Source organism: Pelmatolapia mariae, linkage group LG8 (assembly GCF_036321145.2).
Source record: "Pelmatolapia mariae isolate MD_Pm_ZW linkage group LG8, Pm_UMD_F_2, whole genome shotgun sequence".
In the NCBI taxonomy this organism is placed as follows: domain Eukaryota; kingdom Metazoa; phylum Chordata; class Actinopteri; order Cichliformes; family Cichlidae; genus Pelmatolapia; species Pelmatolapia mariae.
Genome location: NC_086234.1, coordinates 30,409,312 through 30,436,331, shown reverse-complemented (window position 1 = coordinate 30,436,331; position 27,020 = coordinate 30,409,312). Strand labels below are relative to the sequence as shown.

The 27,020-nt window shown below is 43.0% G+C and overlaps 1 protein-coding gene across 1 annotated transcript; it reads right to left on the bottom strand.

Annotated features, from left to right (window-relative positions):
• Positions 1-1,856: 1,856 nt before the first annotated feature.
• Positions 1,857-26,465, bottom strand: LOC134632918 (caveolae-associated protein 1-like). The gene is made up of 2 exons (XM_063481796.1): positions 25,593-26,465; positions 1,857-4,881 (listed from the first exon to the last, which is right to left on the bottom strand). Exons 1-2 carry the CDS (start codon positions 26,121-26,123, stop codon positions 4,003-4,005), a joined length of 1,410 nt encoding a protein of 469 aa, XP_063337866.1. The 5' UTR covers positions 26,124-26,465; the 3' UTR covers positions 1,857-4,002.
• Positions 26,466-27,020: the final 555 nt, after the last annotated feature.

The following is a 27,020-nucleotide window of genomic DNA, read 5'->3' as shown; positions in this document are numbered from 1 at the left end:
ACAGTTTGGCCCTGATTTTACTGCTTCAATGGGGGGGGTCATGTCAAGTGTACAGCACTTTGTTTTCAGCTGGGAGTTGTCTGAAAGTGGTATATAAATAAATTGAAGAGAAGTTGTCTGTGGTTCGTCCCTTGGACTGAAATCGAGTGAAAAAGTAGCAGAAAATGTTTCAGAAATGAGGATTATCTGGGATCTCACCGGCTAACATGTTAGCAAACGTGTGCAGTTTTAAGTCAGACTCGAACGCCACAGATGCTGAGCTCGAGGTTTCAGAATGGGACTCTTTAATGTATGTTAAAATATCAGTTATTTTTAAACAATATTTTTATATTGACTGTAAAAGACGAACGTATTTAAGTTTGCAATACTGCATGCATTGTCTACGTATAAAAGTCACTATCCTTAGGATTTTTATAACATTCATAAATTCATAGCAATGAGGCAGATGTTAAGGAAAAATACATTTAGTGTCTGTTACAATGCGGTACCCGATACGATTGATTAAATAGGAAGTTGAGAGCTTTCCAAATCCTACATGTGGTGTCTTTGAAAAACCAACATTTCTGTGTGCTCACAAAGTGAGATGTTCAATGTTATTTAATCCCGATTCACCCCTTTTAGCGCTTTAACTCACCTCTCCACAGAACAGAGAGCAGTACTGGAAACCAGGTGTTTTGCTTTACCAACATCTGTATTCGTCTGTACAACTCTGACGGTGTCAGACATCCTCAGCACAAAGTGATGCTTAAGTAATTCTGTGGAATGTAGACAACAGCTGAAGAAAGTTTAGTATTAAAAAAACAAACAGGTTGAAAGATTAAAGGGGAAGAACTAGTTATAACAATAATGTTGGATGCTGTTAACTCGCGCCAATTACAGAAGGAAATGTAGATTTCTTTGGATGCATTAATGACGTCATTCATCGGTGGTCAATTTTGTTATCTGAGTAAATGAATCTAATTGAAACTACAATGTTGATATTTGTAATATTTTCTGTCTATAAGTTCATTTAACAATAACACTACTTGTTACACAAAGTACACAACATTTGATACAAGAAAGAAAATGTTGCTCTGAAGTATTTTATTGTGCTAATTTAGCATCAATCTTGTTGGATTTACTGGAGCTAAATAGTTGGACTCTGTAAAATGTAACCAGTGAATGTTTGTCATGTTCACATAACAATTTTTTTAATGTATCTTGATTAAGTTTTAGATGGAAATATGGTGGCATAATAAAACACATTCAGTGAAGTAGAACAGATTATTTTTGAGTATGTTGCAGCTGTTGGTGGTTCCTTTCACATGCTTCTGTTTGTTAAATGAATAAACTGTTAAAATACTAATATGTGTTGTTTCTTCAGACTTCAATCTTTCCATCCATTAAACGACACCAAACAAGAGCCAGTAGCAGAAAAATAGAACAGAATAGAAAAGACCTTTATTGTCATTGTACATGTACAAAGAAAAATGTGCCTTTTTATGTATGTGTTCTGTTCTGTTTTGGCAGATTTGGCAAGTTAGTTTTTCATAGGCACAACCCACATACTCACCTCTGCTGCTCAACTCACGAATGCATTTTCCCTTCAATGAGGAGCCATTTAAGGAGAAATTAACAGGCTGAATGAGACGTAAGCCAAGAAGCCTCTCCCAACAAAGAAATCACTGACCAAACAAATGTCCTAATTTATTGTGCAAAGTTTTCACACACAGGTGTGTGATCGTGCAATCAGAACTCACTGTGAACATGAATAAATGATGGTGCCCTTGCATTTCAAATTCTGTAATATCACATCAATGTTTTAGTCGCTTTTAAATACAAGAGCAGCAGAAACTGTTCAATAAAGACAAAGAAGCTGTGAACCAAATAGCATTTTAATGAAATCATTAGTGGTTAAGCAAAGTAACATTACAAAGGAAACAAAAGCAAGGAAACGGTTAAGTGTAAAGAACATTTGTTCCATTGGCACAGGCTTCAGTGCAGCTGCATGTTGTTACTGCTCTCACAGACATGGCATTGTTTCCCCCTTTTAGTGGTTTGAGCATCAAATCACCAAAGGTCTCAGCTGTACATCGACAATGCTAAAATATTTCAGCCGTCCTTACATATAAATGTCATTTGTTGCAAGCTGTGCAAACATCACAATTGTTTGACATAAAAAGTAAATGTGGAAGAAGCGCAGGCAGCAGACAGCAGCGCACTGGCTGTGATTCACATTATATACAAAGATGAACACGAAATGGTGACGACTCGGGGAACTAAGCTTTGACAATACAAACACTGCAGAAACCTTTGGGAACAGTTACGTGAAGCTCTCTTAGAATCATTTGTCATGTATTTGTAGCCTTCTGGCTTCCGGCCACGCCCCCTGCCCTTACCACAGAACACCTGTAGAAATATATGATAATGGGCTCCAGAGATGCAGTCAGAGCAGAACATTCAAACGCAAATCAACATAAATTCTTGACTTTTAAAAAGAGCTGTTGGTTTTATTGGTGAACGCACATGTAGAGGAAAATATGTTGAAATGACCGGGCACTAGGGGTCAGTGTCAGGCTGCAGCAGTCACATACTAGGATAAAAGCTCCAGAGAGCACGCAGTGATTGTAAAAGCTGAGGATGCATTGGTCCTTGTGGCAGCTTCTTTACCCAACTCATATCAGACGGTCTTTTGAATAAAAAAAAAAAACAATGAAAAATGACAGAAGACTTTTTTCAACACAGGAAAAGATCACTGAGAGAAATGTAAAGGACCTAACTACCTTCATTTTCATAACGGTTGTTCTTTGGGAGAAATGGCCGTACAATGTTCTGTAAAAACAACAAAGACACAGCGAGTCTACTATAGTCTGTCAGCAGTAAGAACATTAGCCTGATATAAAATGTGATCACATACAAATACTCAACAATAACTTGATAACAGACATCATTGTGCTTCTAAGTAAAGAGTAAATTAAGCAGAATACTATAACATTAGTAAGTAGAGAAGGTGGAAGGAATAGCATAGCATGTGTGATACTTGATATTTCTGGATAAGCGTGAATATTTACTCTGTGAATTTATCATTTATCAGTCGGGAATCTGCGACATCCTTTAAACAAACCCTTCTCTAGCTGTGAGTCAGACTGAGAAAAGGAAAAAGGGGCACTTTCTGAGAATAATTCAGCCCTGCTCACAACAAACGTTTCATCTTCTTTCCTTTCTCCTCATCTTTGCTCATGATCATTTACACTCCACCTTTGGAAATCTGAGAGGAATGTCACATATTCCTTTGGATAGTGATTCTTAAGCCATAATATGTAATCAAATAAAGGAAAAAATATAACTTGTTGTAGTCTTAATAACAGCGCAGCCTTTAGCATGTGGTCCATAAAAAAGAGCTGGGACCTTTTGGGGGAGGGGCCTCTGTAGATGATCACCTTATAGAGCTGAAAAGCCAAATGTGTTAGCACTCTTCATGGTTATAGCTCCAGGGTTTTCTCTCTGTTCTCAGGTGCTACTTTTAAAAATCCTAACACAAAGACTGACTCTGACTGTGAGTGCAGCTGCGTGGAATGAGCCCTGTGACTGCACTGCAACAATCAGGGCCAGTGGAGCTTTGAAGCAGGCAGACATGCAGGTGAGATGGAAACAGAGCCAAAGGTCAGTTAAAGACATCACCAGCCTCCTGGAAAAGCTCTGACTTACAATGTTTAGTTTAGTTGTGTTTACAATTGTTCTGTTTTGCTGCAGAGAATGATACAATCTGTTTGAGTGCTCACTTTCTTTGGGCTGAATTCTTGTCTTGGGCACCACCTGTCTGATAATCTGAGAATTACATGTTCCCAGAAAGCATTTTTGTGAACACAATGTTGTCTTAATTGGCAGGAATAATGGCCAAAATCAAAATAATAATAATAATAATAATACCCAGGTTGTAATTAGCCTCATAATTTTCTGTGGTATCTTAATCTTTTTTAGATCTCTGGGGCTGATGATTTTGTTAGCATCTGTTTTATATCTTTAATCGCTATCTCTGTCTCTCTCCTCGTGCTCCTGCAAAGCATCGTGGCTGTCCTCCTCTTCGTCCTCATCAGCCTCTTCCTCATCACCACCTCCATTCATCATTTCCATCTCCACCTCCACCGCTCCTTCCTCAGCCTCCGCGTCCACTTCACTGAAGGGCTCGGGATCTTGTGACACCTCGACCATCTCAGTGCCTTGAACCACTTCAACAGCACCCTCGCGAATTTTTTTGACGTGGAAGGTGAAGGGGGGCACTTTGTACACAGCGGTCTTGGACCGGGCATAAACCACATGGTCTGGTGTGAAGGCTTTCTTCATCTTGTCGCTGGATGTCTTCATCTTCTGTTTGCGCTCAGGGTTGACGCTCATGCGTGTCCCGAGTTTTCCCATCTTCTTCTCAATGTTGTGGCGGGTCTTCTCCAGGTTTTCCTTGGTCTTCTGCTTGGTCTTTTCTAAATTCTCCTTGGTTCTTTGCCTTGTCTTTTCCAGGTTCTCCTTTGTCTTCTGCTTTGTCTTCTCAAGGTTCTCCTTGGTTTTTTGTCTGGTCTTCTCCAGGTTCTCTTTGGTCTTTGCTCTGGTCTTATCCATCTTCTCCTTTGAGAAAACAGTTTTCAGGGTTTGTACACGCTGCAGGCTGCTGCGCTTGATGCGTTCGGCACGAGTCTCCTCGATGGCCTCCTCGATCTCCAAACCCTCTTCGTCCGATGAGAGGTCCACGTGAGGCTTGTCTGCCTTTTCTCCTTCTCCTCCCTCTTCTCCGGGCTCTTCCACAGCTTCTTTGAGCTCGAGCAGACTGCCTCCTCTGCTTCCTGACACAGACTCGGAAACCTTCATGGATTTTGAAATGCTGAGTTTCGAGGGAACTTTCACTTCATCCTGTGGAGAAAAGAGCATAAATAGTGACATTATTTCTTCTGATAGAGGTTTTGTTGACGTAGCTTAACACATTACTGACATATTATCACATTTTAAAGCTGATAGTGTGTCTTGTTACATATCACAGTCCAGAGCAGCGTTGTGGTTCTGCTGGTTGGTGTATCCAGATTCATATAGGATAAAAAGACTGATTAGTAAAGCTAATGTGGTGAAGTCACAATTCAGATTTTAGCTTTAGGATAGGAGGATTGGTAAAAGGAATGGTATGTCTCTGCTATCATGAAATGAGTTATGTGTGTTTGTGCATTGTTCCTCTTTCTGTCGATGTGTGCAAGTACTCACAGGCTAACCAAGCCGAGCCGTATGACTCACTTGTTCAGGTTTTCCACACAGTGCAGCCATTAGAGGCCGTCATAAACAGAGAGGTTTCTGAGTAAAGACATGAAGCTGTCTCAGAGGAATGAAAGGAAAACGTTTGTGTGGGATGTCAGCTGTGACAAAAGGGGCAAACAACATAATTACAGTGTGAGCACAAAGCTACTCTGACCCTTCTGCTGACATCATTAAGATGTGCTTAACACACATGCGGAGGGGAGGAGAGAGCTCCGGGACATTTAAAGTTTTGTGGTTTAACCATGTTTGTCTCTGCAGGCTGCTGCATGCTCTCTCTGTCATATCGTGTTAACCTGGAAACTCTGTATCATCGTCCTGCAGAGACGGGAGCAGTCACAGCAGGAGAGAGGTAGTGGGATTATTATTTCTGCATTCTGATATTGAGCTCGTCTACCACAGCACTCATTTGCTTATGAGATGAACCATTGTGGTTTTTATTACCTCATGACTTCTAGCACACTGTCTGTAGGCAACATTCTGGAATAGCGGTCCTATCACTCTGCATCTAGTGAGCTTTGCAGTTTCCGAACTTTACTTGTTTGGAATATTTTGTATGTGTGACCTGCCTCGCCTGACCCTGGCCCGCCCTGAAAAGCATTCCTGTATAGAAACACTTCACGCTCGCCTCCATATTCATTCATTCCCCTCTCTGTTCCATCTTCCACCCACCATATCTTCCCTTTCTCAATAACATTCCAGCCAAGGGAGCCTATCTTTCTCTTTTCTCCACCTCATAAATTCAGCGCTCTGGCCTGCAAATGCAGGGATGGAAGAGAGGGCGGGGGTCTTCCTCTTTCCATCACGGCAACTTTGAATCCAACTGGGCTCCAGACATTTACCTCGTGTACTGAATGTAGTACTTGCTGTATGTATTGTGTGTTTGTCTCCCCTTACACCGCCTTTATTGTCAAAACAGGAACTCGGTGGGGCCGGGACAAAGGACTAGCAGGGATGGGGGATGGTCAGGTGTGGAAAGTGGAGATGCTTTTCTGCTGTCGTATGAAACGAGTAATTGCACACATGGGATGATTCTAAGAGTCGTGGAAAACCATCTGGTCAGCAGGAAGATGATAGCATCAAAGTCTTAGCTGGAAGGTAGCACTGAGAGCTAAGTGTGAGCATGTAGAGGAGGGGGGGTCTGCGTCCATTGTGTTCTGTTCTCGTGGTTTTATTGAGGTATTGTGCTGCAGTATCTTGGGTAAACTTGACCTTAGATGAGGGATTTTGGCTTTCCTGCCGGGCGGGGGTGCTGGAAAATACCTGCCTAGTTACAATTCATTGCGTCTTATATTGAAGTCAAGGACAATGCAGTGGGTGCTGAAAATCACTTAAGCAAGGTTAAACCTCGAGCCTGGATCTCTCCACAGTTTCCTTCCAATGACAACACACCACACCATTTATTATTCCAGAAATAATTTGCATGTCCCAGTAAACAGTAGATTTGGTATTCCAAATTCCAGGATGGTCTTTTGTTTTATACAAACCAACATGCTTCTTTTGCCGTTTGCACCCATATTCATCACATACATCAAGAGACAGCACAGATAGGTGCTTAAGTAAAAAAGTGTCATTCCACATATCTTTATAATGACATTTTTACATATTTTATGTATCAGAATCAGGATACTTTAAAATCCCCTAAGGAAATGATGTACAAATAAACATTAGGATCCTTTCAGCCAGCAGAGAAGCTATTTTGCTTTGGCTAGGACACCGTCTGAGCGATCACAGAACAGCGGCACTAATTTGTACAAACAAATTCTTCGAAAGATTTTGTTACTTTTTGTTCTGCAAATTCATTGTAGATCTAACTGCACAGAGCGATATACAAGTAATGACAATTATCAACGGCTGAAACATGAAAGAGATATACACATCAATAATTATAAGGCAATGACATCTCGTATATGATTTGAAAATCCATCCATGCATTCGCCTATCCTTTTCAGGGGCACGGGAGCCTATCCCACTGTCATAGGGCGAGAGGCGGGGTACACCCTGGACAGGTCACCAGTCCGTTGCAGGGCTAACACACAGGGACAGACAAACATTCACTCCCACCTATGGGCAATTTGGATTATCAATTAACCTATCCCCCCAAACTGCATGTCTTTGGACGGTGGGAGGAAGCCGGAGTACCCAGAGGGAACCCACACAAACACGGGGAGAACATGCAAACTCCACACAGAAAGACCCCGGCCTGATGGTGGGATTGAACTCAGGACCTTCTTGCTGTGCGGCAACAGTGCTAACCACCGTGCCACCGTGCTGCCCTGAAAAAGTGTCATTAAAAATTGTACCTTAAATATATTTGAATATACAACCTGTGTGCTATTGAGCTACTTCAATAAGATTATAATGTTGACTTAAATACTTTTTTGCGATGGACAGTTCACACACCAGTTTTGTATACTATGAAAATATTTCTGTTATCCAAAATAAATATTTCAGAAAACTGGAAAACAGAGTTTTGGAGGATCTGGAGACTGAAGCGACTTCTTTGCTCACTGGTTGCTTTGTTTTCTGTCACATGGTGATCACTGAAAGGCTTCTCATGATGTTGTCTCAGACCACAGAGAATCACAGAGTCGTTTTAGTTTTAGATAAGTACAAGAAAGTGGATGCATGGATGGAATATAGAGAATATAAAAATAGGTGTGGCACAAACTTAGTGTTCTGTTTAAAATGAGATGTAGATGATTGTCTTATCTTTAAGGAGCCCAAAGTCAGTCTATCAGTTTGGTTAAGATGTGTGCGTGTGTGTGCGTGTGTGTGTGTCTAAAGTACATGGAAAGAGCGTAGGAGGAAGTTCAGGCAGTCACCTTGGTGTGTTGACTTCCTGACTCTGCTAATTTAATGGGACATTGTTCTCCGTGAGGATGCTGTGCCAAAGACAGGAAAGCACACTCAGAGTCACGGAAAATAGACCAATGAGGTACGTAAGGATTGGCAATCTCTCAGTGTGTGTGTGTGTGTGTGTGTGTGTGTGTGTGTGTGTGTGTGTGTGTGTGTGTGTGTGGCTGCACTAAGACCACACAGACCACACTTTGCCTTTAACATTGCAAAACATGAACATGCACAAGATGATAATTTCCACATCTAGTTAAATTACAAAATGGGAGTTGAGACGTTTGTTCCAAAACGTGTGTGTGTGTGTGTGTGTGTGTGTGTGTGTGTGTCTCCTGAAGTAGTGGGTCTTATCTTGTGATTGGTTTTATATTTATGAGGCTGCACTCTTTGCTCTTTATCTCTTGTTATGCCTTTATGTAAGATGAAACTAACACTTTACAATGAAGTCAAGAGATAACCAAAAAGTATGAGAGGCCCACAGTTCTCACTAACCCTGTCAATGTGTGTGTGTGTGTGTGTGTGTGGACGGGTATTAACATCTTCATGGGGACCAAAAATTGGTAGTTTACTATACTTGTGGGGACAAACAGCCCTTGTGGGGACCAAAATCCCGGTCCCCACGAGTTTGAAGGCATTTTTGAGCCTCAAAATGTGGTTTTAGTGTCAGGGTTACAATTAGGTTATGGTTAGGTTTAGGGTAAGGGTCAGGGTTAGGCATTCATTTTTGATGGTTAGGGTTAGGGTAAGGGGCTAGGGAAAGCATTGTGTCAATGAAATGTCCCCACAAGGATATAAATACACACATGTGTGTGTGTGTGTGTGTGTGTGTGTGTGTGTGTGTGTGTGTGTGTGTGTGTGTGTGTGTGTGTGTGTGTGTGTGTGTGTGTGCTGCTGAGATCAGCTGGCTAATGCTCTGTGCTGTCAGCAGAACTCAGTGTTTTTGTTTCATGATGAGTGTGCACGATGACTCCTGTGCCACGGTCCATCTCAGTGCAGCTCTTTGGTCAATCATTTTCCTTTGTCATGCTTTTCCATTTGACTTTAACTGATCTGATTTCCTTTTTCTAGGACACAGTGTTAAATCCCAAAAATTGTTGGGTTTTCTGGGTGTAGCCAGCGGGGTCCATGGTAGCCATGGCAGCAATAACAATGCCCGAACAGCTACCTCAGCCAAGTATCTGCCAAGTGTGTGTGTGAGCTTCCTGCTGCAGACTGGATACAGTTACAACATTATATCCTTGGAGCTAAATATGTGCATGTGCACTTCATGTCACTATCGTTGCGTCGTAGTTTGCGATGACAACAAACCTACAAGCAAAAATCATTCTGGATTTCCAGTTTCACCACCAAAGTGCTTAATTGAAGTTGTGTTTCCATGGTAACAGGGACGAGGCTGACTGGAACTATAATGTTTCCAGATAAAAGCAAAACAATGTTTACTAGTCAGGAGCCGTAATTTGTGTGTGTGTGTGTGGTGGGGGGCGGGGTAGGAGCACACCATGGAAGCTTTCCACTCTCACACAGCAACCACTCATCAGGCTGATGCAGAGGGAGCGAGAGGAATCCGGCAATAACACACCCTTCTCTGTTTCTGTTTTCCTGTTTAAACTCTAACCACCGAGAGTTCCCCTGCTGCTGTGGAAAAGTGTGTGTGTGTGTGTGTGTACCTGTGTGAGCAGCATGCATACTCTACTGTACTAAGCTCTAGGAGTCCACATTCCATTACACACACACACACACACATTCAGGGGATTTTCCAGTAAATCCAGGAAAAAGGGGAATCCTCGTGATACAACTGCTGATGCAAAGAGTAACTGAGGGCAGGCTGAGAAGCAAGCGAGGACACTGTGTGTGTCTGAGTGTTTTCTGGGGGACTGACATTTAAAGAACAACTCACAAGCCAACTGTCATGGAAATATACATTTTGTCTTGCTACTTTTTCAGATCACATGTTTAAGAGGAGCCATTAAACAGAAATGATTTTTGTCAACCTTCTAAAGTCGAGAATTGAAACGTTAACCTCATGTCATCTGTGGCTATACTCACAATAGGTTTGACCAAGTCTAAGCCACTGCATGGAAACAGTCATGGACCACTGTGGAGCTTTAATGCAGTGCTTAAAACTCAGTGCATAGTCCTGTGCAGCAGGACCAGCAGCCTCAGCCTTGTGAGTTAGTTCATGTTTTGAGGTTACAAAAATGTTCAGTTGTTTCATGGTAACTTCTACTGTAGTACTAACCTGCTCTGGAGGATGAGATGTTCAAGAAAAGAGATCAACTTATACAGAACCAGCACCTGTGACCTATCAGTCCTCAGGAAAATAGCAACTCAGATAACAGGAGGATCAGTTTATACAGACTGTCTCCATACAAGCAGACACCTTCCCACACACCTCAAACGATTTGCACTGACATGGCAACAGTGAATGACTTTTAACATTTATTTTCTCTGCAGGAGAAATGTTTCTGTGCACTCAGCTCAAAGCTCATTTAACACGAGACATCAAATATTTGCAGTTTCATAACACATTATTTATAAATCAGCGTTCATCATTTATAAAAGAGTGAGGTGTTATTTTTAAGTTAACATGCTGTAACAGATGGTTTACATGAACCGCTTGATATTGTTTTCTATTGAATGTAACAATATGCACACATCAGTCTAATGTTAATGAACACCCTGTTAGACTGTGTGTGTGTGTGTGTGTGTGTGTGTGTGTATTTCTTATTGAATGCCATGGGAAAAAGTGATGTTCAGAAAGAGCATAAAACTCCTCCTCCTGTTTTCCACTCATCCCCTTTAATCAGAGACATGGGACCAAAGAGAGAGAAATACAGATTGCTATATAAAGTGAAGGCATGCCGCAGGTCCCTGAGGGAGAAGAAAGAGGGATGAGTCACCAGGCCTAGAGTTGCACTGGAGCGCAGCGCCAGCCTTCTTTTCCAAATTCCCTCTTTTCATTTTTCTTTTCTTTTCTTTCTCTCTGTCCTTTCCAAAGTGTAGTACCTCCCTGAGGTACCACATGGTCAGACGGGGATCACTGTGCAATGAGTCAGATTGGCATAACAGCTCCAGAGCAACTGAACAAATATTGTGTGCCAGTTGTTGGCCAAGTTATTCTATTTCTGATTAATTTTCACAGTCTTTGGCAAGTATATTGGCTTTTCATCAGTCACATGTTGATATTAGATCAAATAAACAGTTTGTAAGTGCAGATGTAAGGCAGGTAAAGGACTGTGCTGAAAGGTAAATGTAGCTGAATGTGGTTTAAGTGAACATTAAGTGTAATAGCTGTGCTTTGTTTGGTTTTTCTTTTTGTCTGGTGCCTTCTTACAATGCTGCGGTGTCCACTGCACTTGTCTTAAATCTGCTTTGTTCTCATATAGGTTGTTCACATACTTTGAACACATAACGTCCTGCTAGCATTCAGCTTTATTGTGAATATCGCCCAGATCACTGAAGTCTTGTCTTCCTATAGACTAAGTGCAGCAGAGAACAAAGACAGTGATCAAATCTCTGGCGTCTCTCACCATCATACTCAGCTGGTCGTTACCATGTAGTTATTAATAGAGACTCCTGATACATAAGTGCTTGTTTCATGCACCGTCATGTACTGGATATGATGATGATGATGATGATTTTAAAAATGCTATAAACTAAAACGTTCTGCAAGTTTAGTCATAACGAGCGGTTCTGTTTGTGCTGCTCATGTTGGGTTTGCAGATGTTCAGGATTTTCCCTGTAGGCTCTTCACCTCACAGCTCCTTAACAAATACAATTCAATTCATTATTTTAATAAATGAAATGATTAGAATTGCATGAAAGCCACCTTCAAGTATAATTATGAAATGTGAGCATATTTCTGTACTTGTTTAATGCGCTTGTCTGGTTTTGAAATAATAAGCCATTTGCTGCTTTGGTCAGATGTGTCTCTTTTATGTCATTTTGTACAGTTCTTAAAGGCCCACAGTGCGTCTCTAAGCCTATGTGTGACTTCAGAGCCCGACAGTTTCCGTAAAGCTCTCGTCTGTTTAGCTGAGCTTTGTAAAGTTGCATAAATGAACCAATAAAGTTTTCTTGAGGTGTTTCCAAGGCTGCAGACATGTGTGTGTGAGGCAGCCTGGTGCTGTTCTCACTCTTACTGCAAGACACAGCTTGCCATTGTGGACTATCACTGGAGGTTGTTTTCATGGCATGCTTTGGTTTGTGAGTATTCTGATCATGTACTTTCATGCAGAAGCACATATCAGCGTATGAAGGTAACCCCAGAGAAACACACAATCCAGTGTGATGAGTAAACCATAATTCCTCCTGTGACTGATGGCTTCCAAATGGATACAATGAATCTAACTGTAATTTTCAAAAGTTTGTGTACTTTACGCAAAGCTTGAGATAAGCCTTCCACTCAGAAATGTTTCATTTTTACGCGATGAGCTTCTAATCACAAGCCCCGGCTCGAGCCCGGTAAAAAGAAAGGGGCAAGTATCTGGAGCTTGGCAGCCTCTCTGTGTACATTTCCCCACACTTGGACAGACAGAGATGATAGCGGTCGTTTCCATGGTCACCCTGTGTTACTGTTTCCAAAAACAATGAGGAGGTTGGTGTGTAAGGAGAGGAGCTGCAGAACAACTGACCTCAGCTGTGACTGTGCTCTGCTGTTGCTCCGGCTACAGAAGAGCACAGTCACAGCTGAGGGTGGCCACTGGTTTTCTGAGGTGTACGACCAACTGGTCATTACTGTTAATGACTTCACATCCTGGCTTTATTGTTTGGTATGAGTCAAGCTCCAAAAATGTTGGAAAATACTTCCCACGATTTTTCATTTGACCCTTCCTGCCCGCTGTAGGCTTTCAGACTCCACTCTGTTATAAACATGGACGCCAAACTCTAGGTGAGATATAGCCTTATCTGTTTCAACACACCAATGTGTCACCTGTTGTAAGGTAGAATAGACAGTCGGTCACTGTGGATCAGGTTTAAAGCTAAAAAAAAAAGATGACTGATGGTGACTGACCCTTTCATCGTGGTAACCATATTTGTTTCATTTGCTTCATCACCCTGGACAGTAAAGTCACTAAGCAGTGAATATACAGCGACTGTCTCGTGGCATCTGTTTGCAGTGCTTACTCTGGTCTACACTGATAGCTGCCATCACTTCCTCCTTGTTAATCCTCTGCACTTCTCGATTCACTAACTGTCCTTCTCTGAGTCTTTTTCTACATTCAGCTCCTCAGAGTATTCCTTCCATCCTCTCTAAACACTCTCTTCACTCAGAAACACCGTCTGTGCGCCCTCTTCTTGAAGTACATGTTCACCACAGCCATTTCCATGCTTTTAGCAAAGTCTACCACCATTTGTCCTTCTGAATTGCTCTCCTTCAAACACACCTCCTCACATCTGTTCCTTTCACCTACATGTCCATTGAAGTCTGCTCTAATCACCACTGTCTACACCCTGGGTAAACTCTCTGCCACTTCCTCCAACTTTCTCAAGAACTCCTCTCCGTCTTCTAAGTTGTCTGACACTCTCTTCAACTCCACACTCTTCCTTCAAGATTACCCCTGCTCCATTTCTACACCATGGTAGAACCCTTTGAATATATCTGCAATGCTCCTGGCCTTGCTTCCCTTCCTCTCTCTCCTGCAAACACAGTATAGCTACCTTACACTTCAAATTCAAACGGTTAATCATAAATGTTTAGCCATTCATTCAAAAACTAAAATATAAAATGTCCAGACGCCATGAGCTGGAGCGACAAAACAAATAAAAGCTCTGTCAAGTTCAGCACCCATGTCTATCTCAGACCATACCATGCTGTAGTGGAACAAACTGGCTCTGGTTCTTCTTCTTGCTGCAGTGGAACAAACTAAATCCTTGATTACCCCGTTAATGAAAATAACTGAACCCCCGCTAACAGCAGGTGTGTATACTGGGAATGTGTCTATGGGTGACTTTGCTTTGAGGCTTGCTTTTTAAAAATAACTTTGGTAGTAATAGCAACATGGTTTGGTCTAAATTGTCCAACTTTTTTGTACATTTGATGCAGACATTCATGGAGTATAGAAAAATTAATTTTTCAAGCTATATGGAGGATAGGAGTCCTGGTCCCTGCATGGAATGGAACTGGGACAGGCATTACACTTTCCCAGTTTGACTGGCCATTCACAGGGAGAACACAGAAAGGCTCCCGCTGATTTAAAGGCAATGGATTTGTCTCACCATGGAGCCAGGTTCCAACTCTGTAATGAGACAAAAACTTCAGGGTCAACTTACCAGGAGGTTTCAAGACCTTTGCTTCACCTGCCTGGACGTCTGTTAACAGATGGTCAAAACTGTCATGTCACATGAAGACTTTACGTGACTCCTAAGCAACATTCATGCTCTCAAAGCTTCCAAAAATCTATTATTTTCTAAAGTTAAAGCTGCAGTTTCATACAAAAGTACTCTGAAGAATAAGTAAGACACTTTGCAGTCTAATGGCAATAGAGCTTACTTTGGTCAATGTAAGGTGTGAAAAAGCGAGAGCAACACTGAAGTCATAACAGAGGTTGATGACTCTGTGACTTATCACAAATGTTCTTCTGTTCAGGGCCACTAATGTAACTGGCCATGAGAGTCTTCAAACCTGGAATCATATGACAGAGTGGATCATATGAGGAACAAACTAATGTTTTCAAAAACCGCAGCTTTTCACTGTGAGTCACTGGCATCTGACTCATGTGGAAACATTTCTACTTTGAAATACAAATAATTAAGAGTAAGACAATTACTCTATTGATGTCAAGTGACCAGTACTGGGGCAGATCCGGCTGAAAAATATGACGGAATTTGTGAAATGACCAAACACTGAAGGGTTTGTCAGTGATAGAGTCCCTTTTTTAAATGCATAATCATGATGTGTGAATGAGGTTGAGTGGGCAAGCAAATTTAAACTGATGCCAGTTATCTGTGCACTTAAAGCAGGGGCGTAATTTCCAGGGGGGTTAGGGGGGTTATGACCCCCCCAATAATCAGACCCAACCAATACAACCCCCCCAATAAAATAATGAATTATCTTGCATAAATAGGTTGTTGATTTTCTTTACTCATTTGAGGTATTACCAGAAAAATAGTTACATTTTTAATCATCTAGGAATTTACCCAGATTTATTTATTTAGACAGAGATCTTGCATACTTACATAATTTCTCCTAGATTTTAAGGTTAAGTCAATTTTGCACCTTTTTCAAAAGTTCAGTTGTTGCACTGTTGCATTATAGGCAGAGATAAACTGTTAGACTACCGTCTCTATGGAGCTGGTGCTTAGCTCCTGTTGTTGTGCTGCCATGATCAGAGCCTCCTTTCAGCCCCTTCCTCACTGGTCAGTGGAACATGCTGTGTGAGGCCTTGGTCATCCATGATGGTTCCTTCTCCTGTTCCTCATCGTAACTGTCCGTCTTCAGTCTAAGGCATCATTGGAGCAGCTTATCTCAGGAGTCCATAATCTTGATTATTTGGGAATGCTCCATGTTTCATTCTGGATTGTGGCTCTGGCACTCATTAACCCTCCCCCTCCCTCTTTCCATTGCCTCCTGTGGCCAGCTTATTATTTCAGCTGGGTATCTGATGCCTGACCATCCATGCATACAAACCAGTATATACACTCTGTATTTCTTGATGGTTTGGCTCTTATTCCTACCACTCAACTGGCTTCTCAGCACCTGTCACTCCTTCTGCAGGTACTTGCCATGGTTGACCTTTGTGCATCTTTATCATGGTTTTTGGTCAGTAGTTTGATGGAGTCATACCCGTTCAGGGATTCAAGAGTCAAGACTCAAGATTCAAGATTCTTTATTCGTCACATGCATAGTTGTACAAGTATAACACGCAGTGAAATGTAACCTGACACGCTCCTCGACTTGTGCAAAAGGGGGGAGAGAGGAAGAACATTATATATTATATATTACATTAGGTGAATGTGCAGTAGTAGCATGTATGCAGCAAGCAGGTGAATTCTGTACATTAAGTGAATTAAATAAGAATAGACAATATGAACATTTTACAAAATAGACAATATGAACATATTTAAAATTAAAAGAATTTGAAATGTACTTTGTGCCGGTGGGTTTAGAGTGTCTAGAAGAGAGTCCTGTCTCAGTCACTTAGGGCCCGGATGGCTTGAGGATAGAAGCTCCTCTTGAGTCTCTCTGTCCTTGCCCGGATGATGTGGAACCTTCTACCGGATTGCAGAAGTTGGAACAGTTTGTTGCCAGGATGGGACGGGTCCTTCAGTATCTGCGCTGCTCTAGTCCGGCATCTCCTGGTGTAGGTGTCCTGAAGCGGGGGGGAGAGCAAACCTGCAGCAGCATTCTGCTGTATGGATCACTCTCTGGAGAGCTTTTTGGTCCTTAACACAGCTGTTCCCAAACCAGGATGTTCTGTGTGAGGATGCTCTCCACAGCGCCTGTATAGAAAGTCCTGAGGATCTTTGGAGAGACCCTGAACTTCCTCAGTTGTCGTAGGTGGTACAGGCGCTGCCTAGCCTTTTTGGTGTGGACCTGAATGTGGGCAGACCACATCAGGTCTGAGGAGATGTGGACACTGAGATACTTGAAGGACTGCACCCTCTCCACTGGAGCTCCATTGATGATAATGGGCTTGTAGTCTCTGTGCTGACTCCTTCTGAAGTCCACCACCAGCTCCGTGGTCTTCCTGACGTTCAGCTGGAGGTGGTTATCCTGGCACCATGATGCCAGATTCTTCACTTCATCCATGTAGGCCGCCTCATCGTTGTTAAGATAAGATAAGATAACCTTTATTAGTCCCACACGTGGGAAATTTGTTGGAGATGGCGCCCAACACCACTGTGTCGTCAGCAAACTTCACAATGGTGTTGGAGCCATGGGTGGCCACACAGTCTGAAGTGTAGAGGGAGTAGAGCAGTGGCGAGAGGACACATCCCTGTGGTGCTCCTGTGTTGATGGTGATGCTGTCGGAGATGCACCTACCCACCCTCACCACCTGAGTTCTGCCGGTGAGGAAGTCCAACACCCACGCACACAGATGGCTGTTGAGTCCCAGATCCCTGAGCTGTGTGAACAGTCTGCTGGGCACTATTGTGTTAAACCCTGAACTGTAATCAACAGACAGCATTCTGTACCTTTAGCTTTTCACCGACCTCCTTCTCCATGGTTTCTCATTGGCGCTAGTCCAGATGTTATTCATGACACAGTGGTCTTCTGTGCATTTCTGGATGTCAGCAAATATCATTGCAATACTACTTGTCCACATTAGTGTGCTGATTATCAGTGGAAGCTCTGAACATGTCCCAGTGCATTCAAAGCAGTGCTGTAAGGCTTCTATTGCCTATGTGCAGGTATTAGCATCACAGACAGATGGTGTGTGTGTGTGTGTGTGTGTGTGTGTGTGTGTGTGTGTGTGTGTGTGTGTGTGTGTGTGTGTGTGTGTGTGTGTGTGTGTGTGTCAGTGATGGTCTGATAAAGAGCACTCAGGGGCTCCTCTGTGTTTATGCTGGGGGGATGCACATGGCTATGATGATAATAGTGCTGAATTCCCTCGGCAGGTAAAACAGTCTCTATTTAACAGTCAGCAGCTCTGTGTCAGGAGAGCACTGACTTGAGTCCTTGGACTTCAGGACTTTATATGTAGGAAGAACGATTTTAAATTCTATTCAGGATTTAATAGGAAGCCATGAAGAGAAGCTAATGTGGTACAAATATGATCCCTGTTTGTGGTACTCACACTGCGACGTCTGGGATCAGCTGAAGGCTTTCAGCCTACAAGTAAATAAAATACATGGAGCATCAACAAGACAATCAGCTTGTCTTTCAATATAAATAACTGGCAAAGTTTTGTTGAACACATACCTATTTGCAAGTAAACTTGATCCAAGTGAAAACAGCTAAGAATCCAGTTTGCTTATATGGGAAAGTAAATGTTAGTGAAAAAAGAAATACTAGAATGACTCAGAGCCAGACTTTACACAGCAAGCCGCTCTAAAATAGCTGAAAGAATAACAAAGAAGTTTATTAAATTGAAATATCTAAAGCACTACAATAAGACAGGTAATTATGCATGTAGTTCATGATTTATACTGTAATATTGGATGATGTTATTTGTGTAAGGCTCATTCAGAATCAGGCAGAAACCAAATCTGAACAAGTACGCCACAGTCTCAGACACAAACAGGAACAACATCTCCTAAAGGCCTTTTCCTTCTCACAATCAAACAAGTATGTGATAGTTGCTATTTTTAGATCGCTCTCCCATTCTGTCTCCTCTGCTCTCACCCTCATCCCCTCTTTCCTGTCCTATCATGTTAGTCAATAATGTCCCCTACACAGGGACTGGACTGTGCTCCATATTCCCATTCCTGCCACTCCTACTGTGCCAAAGCCTGAAAACATTGGTGCAGCTGAAACAATGTTACACACGATCCAGCCTGTAAAATGAGCAGGGAACACTGAGGCTCACATGTCCATATATGGACCTGGACCGACCTGAGTGAGAAGAATGGGTTCACTTGATGAATTTACATGCAAAACAGAGCCGAGAGTCTCCCAGGCTCAGACTTTTACTTTACAGTGCTGCAGGCCTGGTTAAAGCAAAACTTTCAGAATAACGTCTGACTGATGCTGTAATCCACGTAGTAGCATGGTAGTTGTAAACATGCCTGACTGAAATGTTGAGTATGGCAGAAACAGGTGTTTCAAATTGTAAACGCAGAGTAGAGCTGAAAAGTTCAGGTTGAGGATGAGCAAAATGTGTTCTGACAGATTGTTTGTGCGATGTTCTTTCCACAGATCACAAGGAGCAGACGTACGGCGCTGTGGTATTAAATCTGCTAAAGTCAGGGATTTAGCTGATCTAAGCATCTTATTGTATGCATGGACTTCCATTAAAAAGCTATGTTAAATACATCATTGCACAGAGACCAACTGACTTCATTCTGAAAACCGTTCGACTTTGAGGATGCTCATTTTATTACCAGAAAGGCTAAAAACAGCAAACAGGACACTGAGACAGGAGCAGGAGACCTGAGCCCAACATATTTCATTCATGTTTGTCTGCTCGCTCCTTGATTTATGAATATCAAAGCCTAAAATCATATAATTCCATTTTATTCAACCAGATTATCTGTCCCTGCGTGTGCTTCCGTCTTTGGTTAGGGCACCAGCAGCACAAACACTGTCAAGAGGTCCGGGTGAGTGAACCCGATTAACAGAGCACTGACCAATAGTTATCAGCTACAGTTACCTGTGGCATCACACCTGGGAGTCAAAACAGCCACAGTCCTAATTCTGAACATAACCACGATCCAGGTGTAGTTATTAAAAGCCCTCTCCCTTAGAGTTGTTATAAAATGGAAAGTATCCACAGCCACAGATGTGGACAGAGGTCAAACTAAATCGTGTAGCAGGCTCAAATATACCTTAAAGTTTGTTCTAAAGTCAGACAGTTTGTAGTTTTGAAGCCTGACCTTTTACATTTACATTAAAGGGCTGCAGTTTTTAGCACATTAGGCACACACACACACAGACACACACACACACACACACACAGACACACACACACACACACACACACACACACACACACACACACACACACACACACAGACACACAGACACACACACACACACACACACACAAAGACACACAGACACACACACACACACACACACACAGACACACAGACACACACACACACACACACACACACACACACACACAGACACACAGACACACACACAGACACACAGACACACAGACACACACACACACACACACACACACACACACACAGACACACAGACACACAGACACACACACACACACACACACAGACACACAATGACACAATGGCACATGCCATAAGGCTCCATCCTTGCAACACCCACCCACAGTCAAACACATACATACTCTTTAAACACCTGGAGAGCTACTTTGTATAAACTGCATTTATTAATATCCTAAATAAAAACCCACAGTGGTGCTTCTTGATTTAGTTTACAGACTAGAACCTTTAGACTGGAGTTTAAATGAAGCTAGAGATCGTAGTCATGTTAAAACCTCCACGTGTAGCATTTCAGAATCATTTGTCATTCCCATGATTAGCTTTGAATCTTTAGGACTAAATACGAGCGCTTTATTCATCAGAGGAACTGATCTGAGTGACAGAAGTGAGAGAAATAGAAAAAGTAAGAGAGTTGGAATGAGGTGTGACGCAGGGTGAAGTGAGGGTGGCTGGAGGAGCTAGGGAGGTGGAGGAATGGGGCCGTGACTGGTTCCACATCAGGAGGAGTGGAGGTTAGAATGGAGAGTTGGGGATGCCTGTGCAATGAATCAGCTGTTTAAATATGATCCCTGCTCTTCATCGTAACACACCCATTCACTCCCTCAAGAAGAGGAGGTATGGATGCACACCTCCTCTTCTTGACATGCTATTTATCATTCCACCCTCCTTACAGTGCTGGAATGAAGCCCCTCAGGCCAACCTGCTGCACTGGGCCCACAGTCTTTATTGTTGGTGTAGCAGACTTAGACTTAAAGTGCAGGGATAGAAAACACCAGCAGGCATTGTCCTGGTTATCATATACTGCCACTAGCTGGCTTCAGGTCAAAGAGCCACATGTGTTCAGGTATAAACTAAACATCATCACACTGAACTTTATAAAACAGTCTGTCCTTAAAGGTGTTCATGGTTCTGCTCAGTACACAGATGAGTGCGATGTTCAACAATGGAAACAAGCTTCTCACTCAGCACCTCGCACCACGACCTGAACATGACAGATGTCTGACTGAGCTTTTAAAAAACTGCAAAAGTTAAACTTCACACAAGAACCGGCTATTAGCAAGGCAAAGTAATCAGTAAGCAGTGGGTGCACATTTTTTTAGCTACTGATTTGCTGTCGAGTTATTTTTTGTAGGTCAGTGGAGCTGATGGTGTGTTTAAGTGTGACAGCATGGACATCTGCAGCAACAAGATAATAAAAGCTAAAGCTGCGTCCACACTGCACATCACTGTGTCGCTGTCAGTAGCAGATATTCCAGGCTCTGGTTCCATCTAATACTCCTACTACCAGCTCACATGTCAATAAACTTCTATTCTCACTGGCTGCCGAGTTTGAGAAAAGTTTAAAGTCACCAGAGTTTTGCTGCCTGTGGTTACTTTAAGTTGCCAAATCAGAAAAAATAGACAAATCTGACTAATGATTAAAGCTCAAGTAAGCCCTGGGAGTCAATCCTAAGAGAGCAGAGCAGAGTTGGAGTGATGAGAGGAGCTTGTAGAAAGACTTTGTTGAAGGAGTACTCAGAGTGATGTGAAACGTAACAAGAAGTGATCCGGACTAAGAAGAACGTGCTGTGTACTTTGGTGATGGTGGGAGAGTAGAGCTGTGAGCTGTGCTGATGTTTCCTGTGGTCAGCTGCATCCGAAACCTGATGGCTGAGTTTAAAGATACGAGCCAGGAAACCAAAACAATGCAAGACGCAAGGTGATCATTTTCACTGCGTGTAAACTCTTTAAAGTTACACATATCAGTGCACCTTGCATTTCAGCGCTCTCACACGCTACTGTGGTGTAGAGTATCACATTCCAGGCCAGATCCTCACTGAGTGCAGTAAGCTCTCTGGCAGCGTATGGCCTCAGCTGTCAAGGAACTGAACACAGATGTAAGAGAGTAAATCTCGGGCTTGCTGGACAAGCAGCTCAATGAGCCAAACGCACACAGGCTGACACAAACACACACCGGAGGAGGAGAGCTGCTGCTCATGCTAACAGGGAGGCAGGTGATTCATGTGCTCACAGTTTCCACCTACACATTGTATCGTAGCTCATCACACATGCCAGCAGCATGGTGTGGCATTACTTTCGATTGGCTGTAATCACTGGTTGTAAATTGAAATATAATGTAATATGACTGAGGTCATAAAACCCAGGAAAGACACAATCTTGATATCCTCTGTGATTATTAGTCTTCCAGGGTGCATTTACATATATATTAAACTATACATGACACCTGAAGTCAATGGCAGCCTTCACTCATGATGAAATCATCATTTATATCAATCTCAGCTTGTGAGGGAGGCCTAGCAGGGACAGCATCAGACTACAGCACAGATTCAGCCCCCTGTGCTTCACTACAAAGCCCTCGTGCTGTTTCCTCACTGTGTGAGCCGGCCCCTGTAACAGCAACTGTGCTTTTATTATCAGCAGAGTACCAGGCCAGGGCCTTTCCTCAGGGTACCAGCAGCACAAGCCCAAGTCTGACTGAAAAGTGGGAAATACCTGAGACACATCAGAAAACTGTGTGTTTCTAGGCTGCAAATACACTCAGAGCCTCAGGGTTAGACCACTACGTTCTGATTTTGTAATAACATTTCAACACAGCACGTGAAGCAATCCAAGCTGTGAAAATATATTCTTAGCACTGCAGATGCAGTAAAGCCATTTAAGTGAATACTAATGGTGTTAGTATACTGTGTACTGCTTATGCCGCATGGCTGTTAGCTTGCACTGGACCGCATGTGTGAAATGAGATGTTGCTTTTGTGTATATTGTTTTGAACAGCAGCATCGTGTAAAGCTCGTGATGATGCTTAAATGTGGTGCATGTTCCATGTGTCACCTTAATGCTGGTAACCCACAGAAATCACGTCAGCACATATTTCTGAACAGCCATCAGTATGTAGACTTTTACATGTTGTTATGCTGCGATGAAGGATGAGCTATAGCTCAGGAGGTAGAGCGGGTCTAACTGGAAGGTCGGTGGTTTGATCCCTGGGATGCCAGACTATCTCTACCTGGGCAAGATCCTAACCCCAAGCTGCTCTCTGATGCATCTCTCAGTGTGTGACAGTGATGTTAGCTGTGCCTGTGTGAATGAGGCAAGTTGTATAAAGCGCTTTGGGTGCTCAGGTAGAACCAGTCCATATAAGCTTAGTTTTCCTGTGAGCGCTGGAAGCCTGATACACTGCAGCGTTTGCAGCTGAGATTCAATATCCTAAATTTTCCCCAAATGCTTTACAAGTAGTGGAAACAATGTTGCATATTTGATGTTTAAAAATATGCATATGAGTGATTGTTTTCTATGTATCCATTTGTGGTTCCATGCACTTCTACTTTAAGTTTAGTTACTGCCCCCCCACCCCCCATACACAATAAAGAACGGTTTAGAACATGTCCGGTCACCTCCAGGATGACGGTGCCCTCAGCTCCTATGATCTTTGATCTGCATGATAGACAGCACCTTCATCCAAACACTGAGTGAACAGTGTTGGTATTCCACCAGGAGACCTGAAGGATCGTGTCGGGGATCACTCTTCACACGATGGCCCAAAACATTATTCAGACACTTTTTTTCCTCTGATTTGTCACACATCTGTTTGCCCTCTGTGTTCAGACTGAACGAAGACGTTGACAGTGTTAATGTTTCCAAGTATCAGTGTGTGTCTCATGCTGGGGTGTTGGCCAAGTGTTTACTGTCTGCTTTTTAAAAAGAATCTGCCCTGAAAGGGCAACAGAGGAGCAGAGAAAACTGAAAACAGAACAACACATTGTGGCTTTGCTTTTTTAATGAAGATGAATCTGATGTTATGTCATAGTTGGCAACTGTAACCAAAGCCAGTGTTTTGAGTTAGCGAGGGAGCCGGTGATTGGCATTTCAGGGGGAGTTTCTCTCGCCACAGGGGCAGGGCGCTTGGCTAACGTTAGCAAAATCCCAACCTCTGATATTCCAAACAGACTGTTTTGGAAGCTTTCAGCCCTCAACTTCAACAATTTATCGGGGACTAATTAAAATGTAGATTTACGATCTTCTCAGATTGAGAAACAGTTCAGTCATTGAATTCCTTCATATGTGATGAAAAGATAAGTTTGTTTTTCACTCAGAGTCCTGCCCTGCTCATCTGCTGATTGCTGAAAAAGTCTTATACTCGTACACCGAGGCACAGAAGCCAGCAGCATTGTGTAAGTCTGTTAGCACAGAGTTAAAGTCCGACCGTGTGCAGTCAGGCAGTCTGCAGCGCCTAAGATGGAGCCCTCATTTGACTGAGGGAAACAGAGAGAGTGAGGTGGGTCCAAGCCACGATGTCTGAGTCAAGGGTGGAAACTCTGAATGTTCTCGCGCCACTGTGCAAAAAGCTGCAAGCTATTACACATCACAGTGCAGCCTCTCAAGCTAAAAAAAGAAACAGGGCTCTCCTCAGCTCCCCTCAAAGAAAAAAACGTGCTCCCTGTCTTCTTAAAAGAAACATCTGCCCCCAATCCTCTGCTTTAAACTGGACCTGACCCATGCTCGTGGTATTTTCCATCTTTTTACAAAAAAGTGAGGAAAGAGTGAAATGACTTTCTGAACCGATTTCGTCTGACTTGGGCTGCCAGTAGGCTCGGCTCTTTGTCCTGCATACAGCATGCTATGGAAGAGATACCTGGACGACACCTGTACTGCAAACTGAAGCTGAATATTCATTTTAGCTGTAGTTTTGGTGTTGAGCAGGTGGAGCACGCACACACACACACACACACTCTCACACACACACACACACACACACACACACACTCACAGCCATGATCTCTGCTTCCCTGTTTCGTCTAATGACTTAATGCCAGTAGAAAGGACATTAATGATAAGACCTCGGGTGAACTCAGGAAATGTATCATAAATTGGAGAAAGAGAGGAAGCTGTGTTTTCTGATAAATAAGTGTGAGTGCAGTAATTGTTCCCATCGCTCTAGATTTGTTTCAACAAGTTGACAAGTTCTGTTGGCTCATACTTTAATTATTAAGTGTGATTTGGAGTCATTTGGTTCATGATTTACAAACTCTTGTTTGCTGTTCATCCTCCTCCTCCTCAGTCTAATGCTGTCGTTGGTCGGTTGATCGCTTCACTCTAATGCAGTTCCACATGCATTTTGCTCCTTTTGCAGAGCCTGGTAATAATTACATAATAATTACAGTTCTCTGCTTTTATTTCCATGCAGAAACACAACGTTTCTGTTAAAAGATCATTTTTTTGTTTTTCAGGAAATTAAAAGTCTGTGGATGATCAGGGTGGTGTTTGAAATGCAATACGAGGGCGCGTCTATACAACAAAAACACTATCGTTGCATTTTTTTGTCCATCTTAAGTGATTATTCTGAGCAACATTGTAAAGTCAGAGTAATTCAAGGGTCAGACTTTCATTCTTATCATCTGTCCAGAGAAAAGTCTTACTGGTATGTCTGAGAGTGAAAGCAGCTTCCAGTAAGACGTGGAACCACTCCCTGAAGCCCTCAGCATCCCAGCAACATCTTCACCAGACTAAACCACCTTTGTAGGAGTTTTCAGTGATATGGCTCACAAACCAAAACCCTGCTCGGTTATTCGGTTCATCCATGAACCACACCCATCTCTCTCAGGGTTTCACTCCCACTGTGTTATTACACATCAAACTGACTAACCCATACTGAAACACAAACACTCTCCCACCTGATAAATCATGACTTTGAAGTTGCGTCTCTTGAGCAGCTCCGCCTCGTTGTTCTCCAGCTTCTTGATCTGGCCTCCTTGCTTCTCCAGCGTGGCTCGCACTGTCTTGACATTGACGCTCACCTTGCGCACCTTTTCCATCATCTTGTTGACACTGTTGGACGTGGTGCTGTGGCTCTTGGTGAGTTTTGTGAGCTCGCCTTGGATGCTGGTCACCGTACGCTCCATCTCCTGCTGCCTGGCCTCCAGCCCACTCTGGGTCTGCTGGATCTGATCCACTGCCCCGATGATCTTGTCAAGCAGTGAGAGCACCATGACCCCGTTAACCTGTGGATCAGCTTTAACGGCATCATCTTTGTCCTCGGCGGCGTCCCCTTCTGTGCCCATTGTGGACAGCTCTTTCTTGGCTGCGGCAAGGGCGTTGTCTTCATCATCTGAAGGTGGAAGGTTAACCTCATCATCAGAGATCTCAGTGAGAGTTTGAGGCTCCAGCTGGGCACTTCCAAATTCCAGTGCTTCCACGGCTGCCATGTTGGTAGATTTTATAAAGTGTAATCAACCTTTTTCACCACAGTTTCTTCTGGATTACTTTCTCACTCCTTATCTTCCCACCTGCGTCTTCCTCTACTCTGTTCTGCAGCTCTCTCCTTTTTTACTTCCTATTTACAAACTGTCTAATCCCTCTCCAGCACACATACATAGAGCCTGTCTTTCTCGGCTATCTGTCCGTTCTGTCTGAAGCTCCTGGAGTCAGGCCAGTGATCAGGGGAAGCCAAGCGATGCTGGATGTGACCACATGAGCGTTAGGATGTAAATGGCACACCAGGCAGAGAGATCCTCAGTCAAGCTACAGCCGGCAGCGCTTTTTTTTTTCCAACCCACCCTCCCTTTTTTCCACTGGGCTCTCCTCCTCTCCTCACACCCCTCCTTTATCTCCTCCCTAAATTTACAAATTTCAGTATGACTCCACCTAAGTCCAGCCCCTCATGACTCGATGGCACACCCACATGGCCTAGCCTTGTCCCATCAGCATGGCTGAAATAGTTAGCAGAGCTGCACTGATCTGCTCGTATACAAGCTGAGGCACAGCCGAAGGAGGAATGCCAAGCTGGAGCTATTCTTGTTTCCATTCCTGTCTCCCTGCTCTCCACAACACAAAGCAGCAGTGGATGAAAAACACAAAGAATAGAAAGCAGCTTGGAAAAGTTAACAGCTAACATTTAATACTGTTAGGGTAAGTTGTCCCAAGGTTTGCCAATCAAACACTCACCAATCTTAGCGATCAGGCCCTTTTGGGGTTCAGTTAAGATTGAGACCTTGTTTAGACTGCAGCACAAGTTCAGACCAACTATTTTTTAGACTGAGGCTTAAGTCAGCGCCAGCTGGCTGTGTTGGCTCCAAAGACATTTCTTTCTACAAGTGACGTTG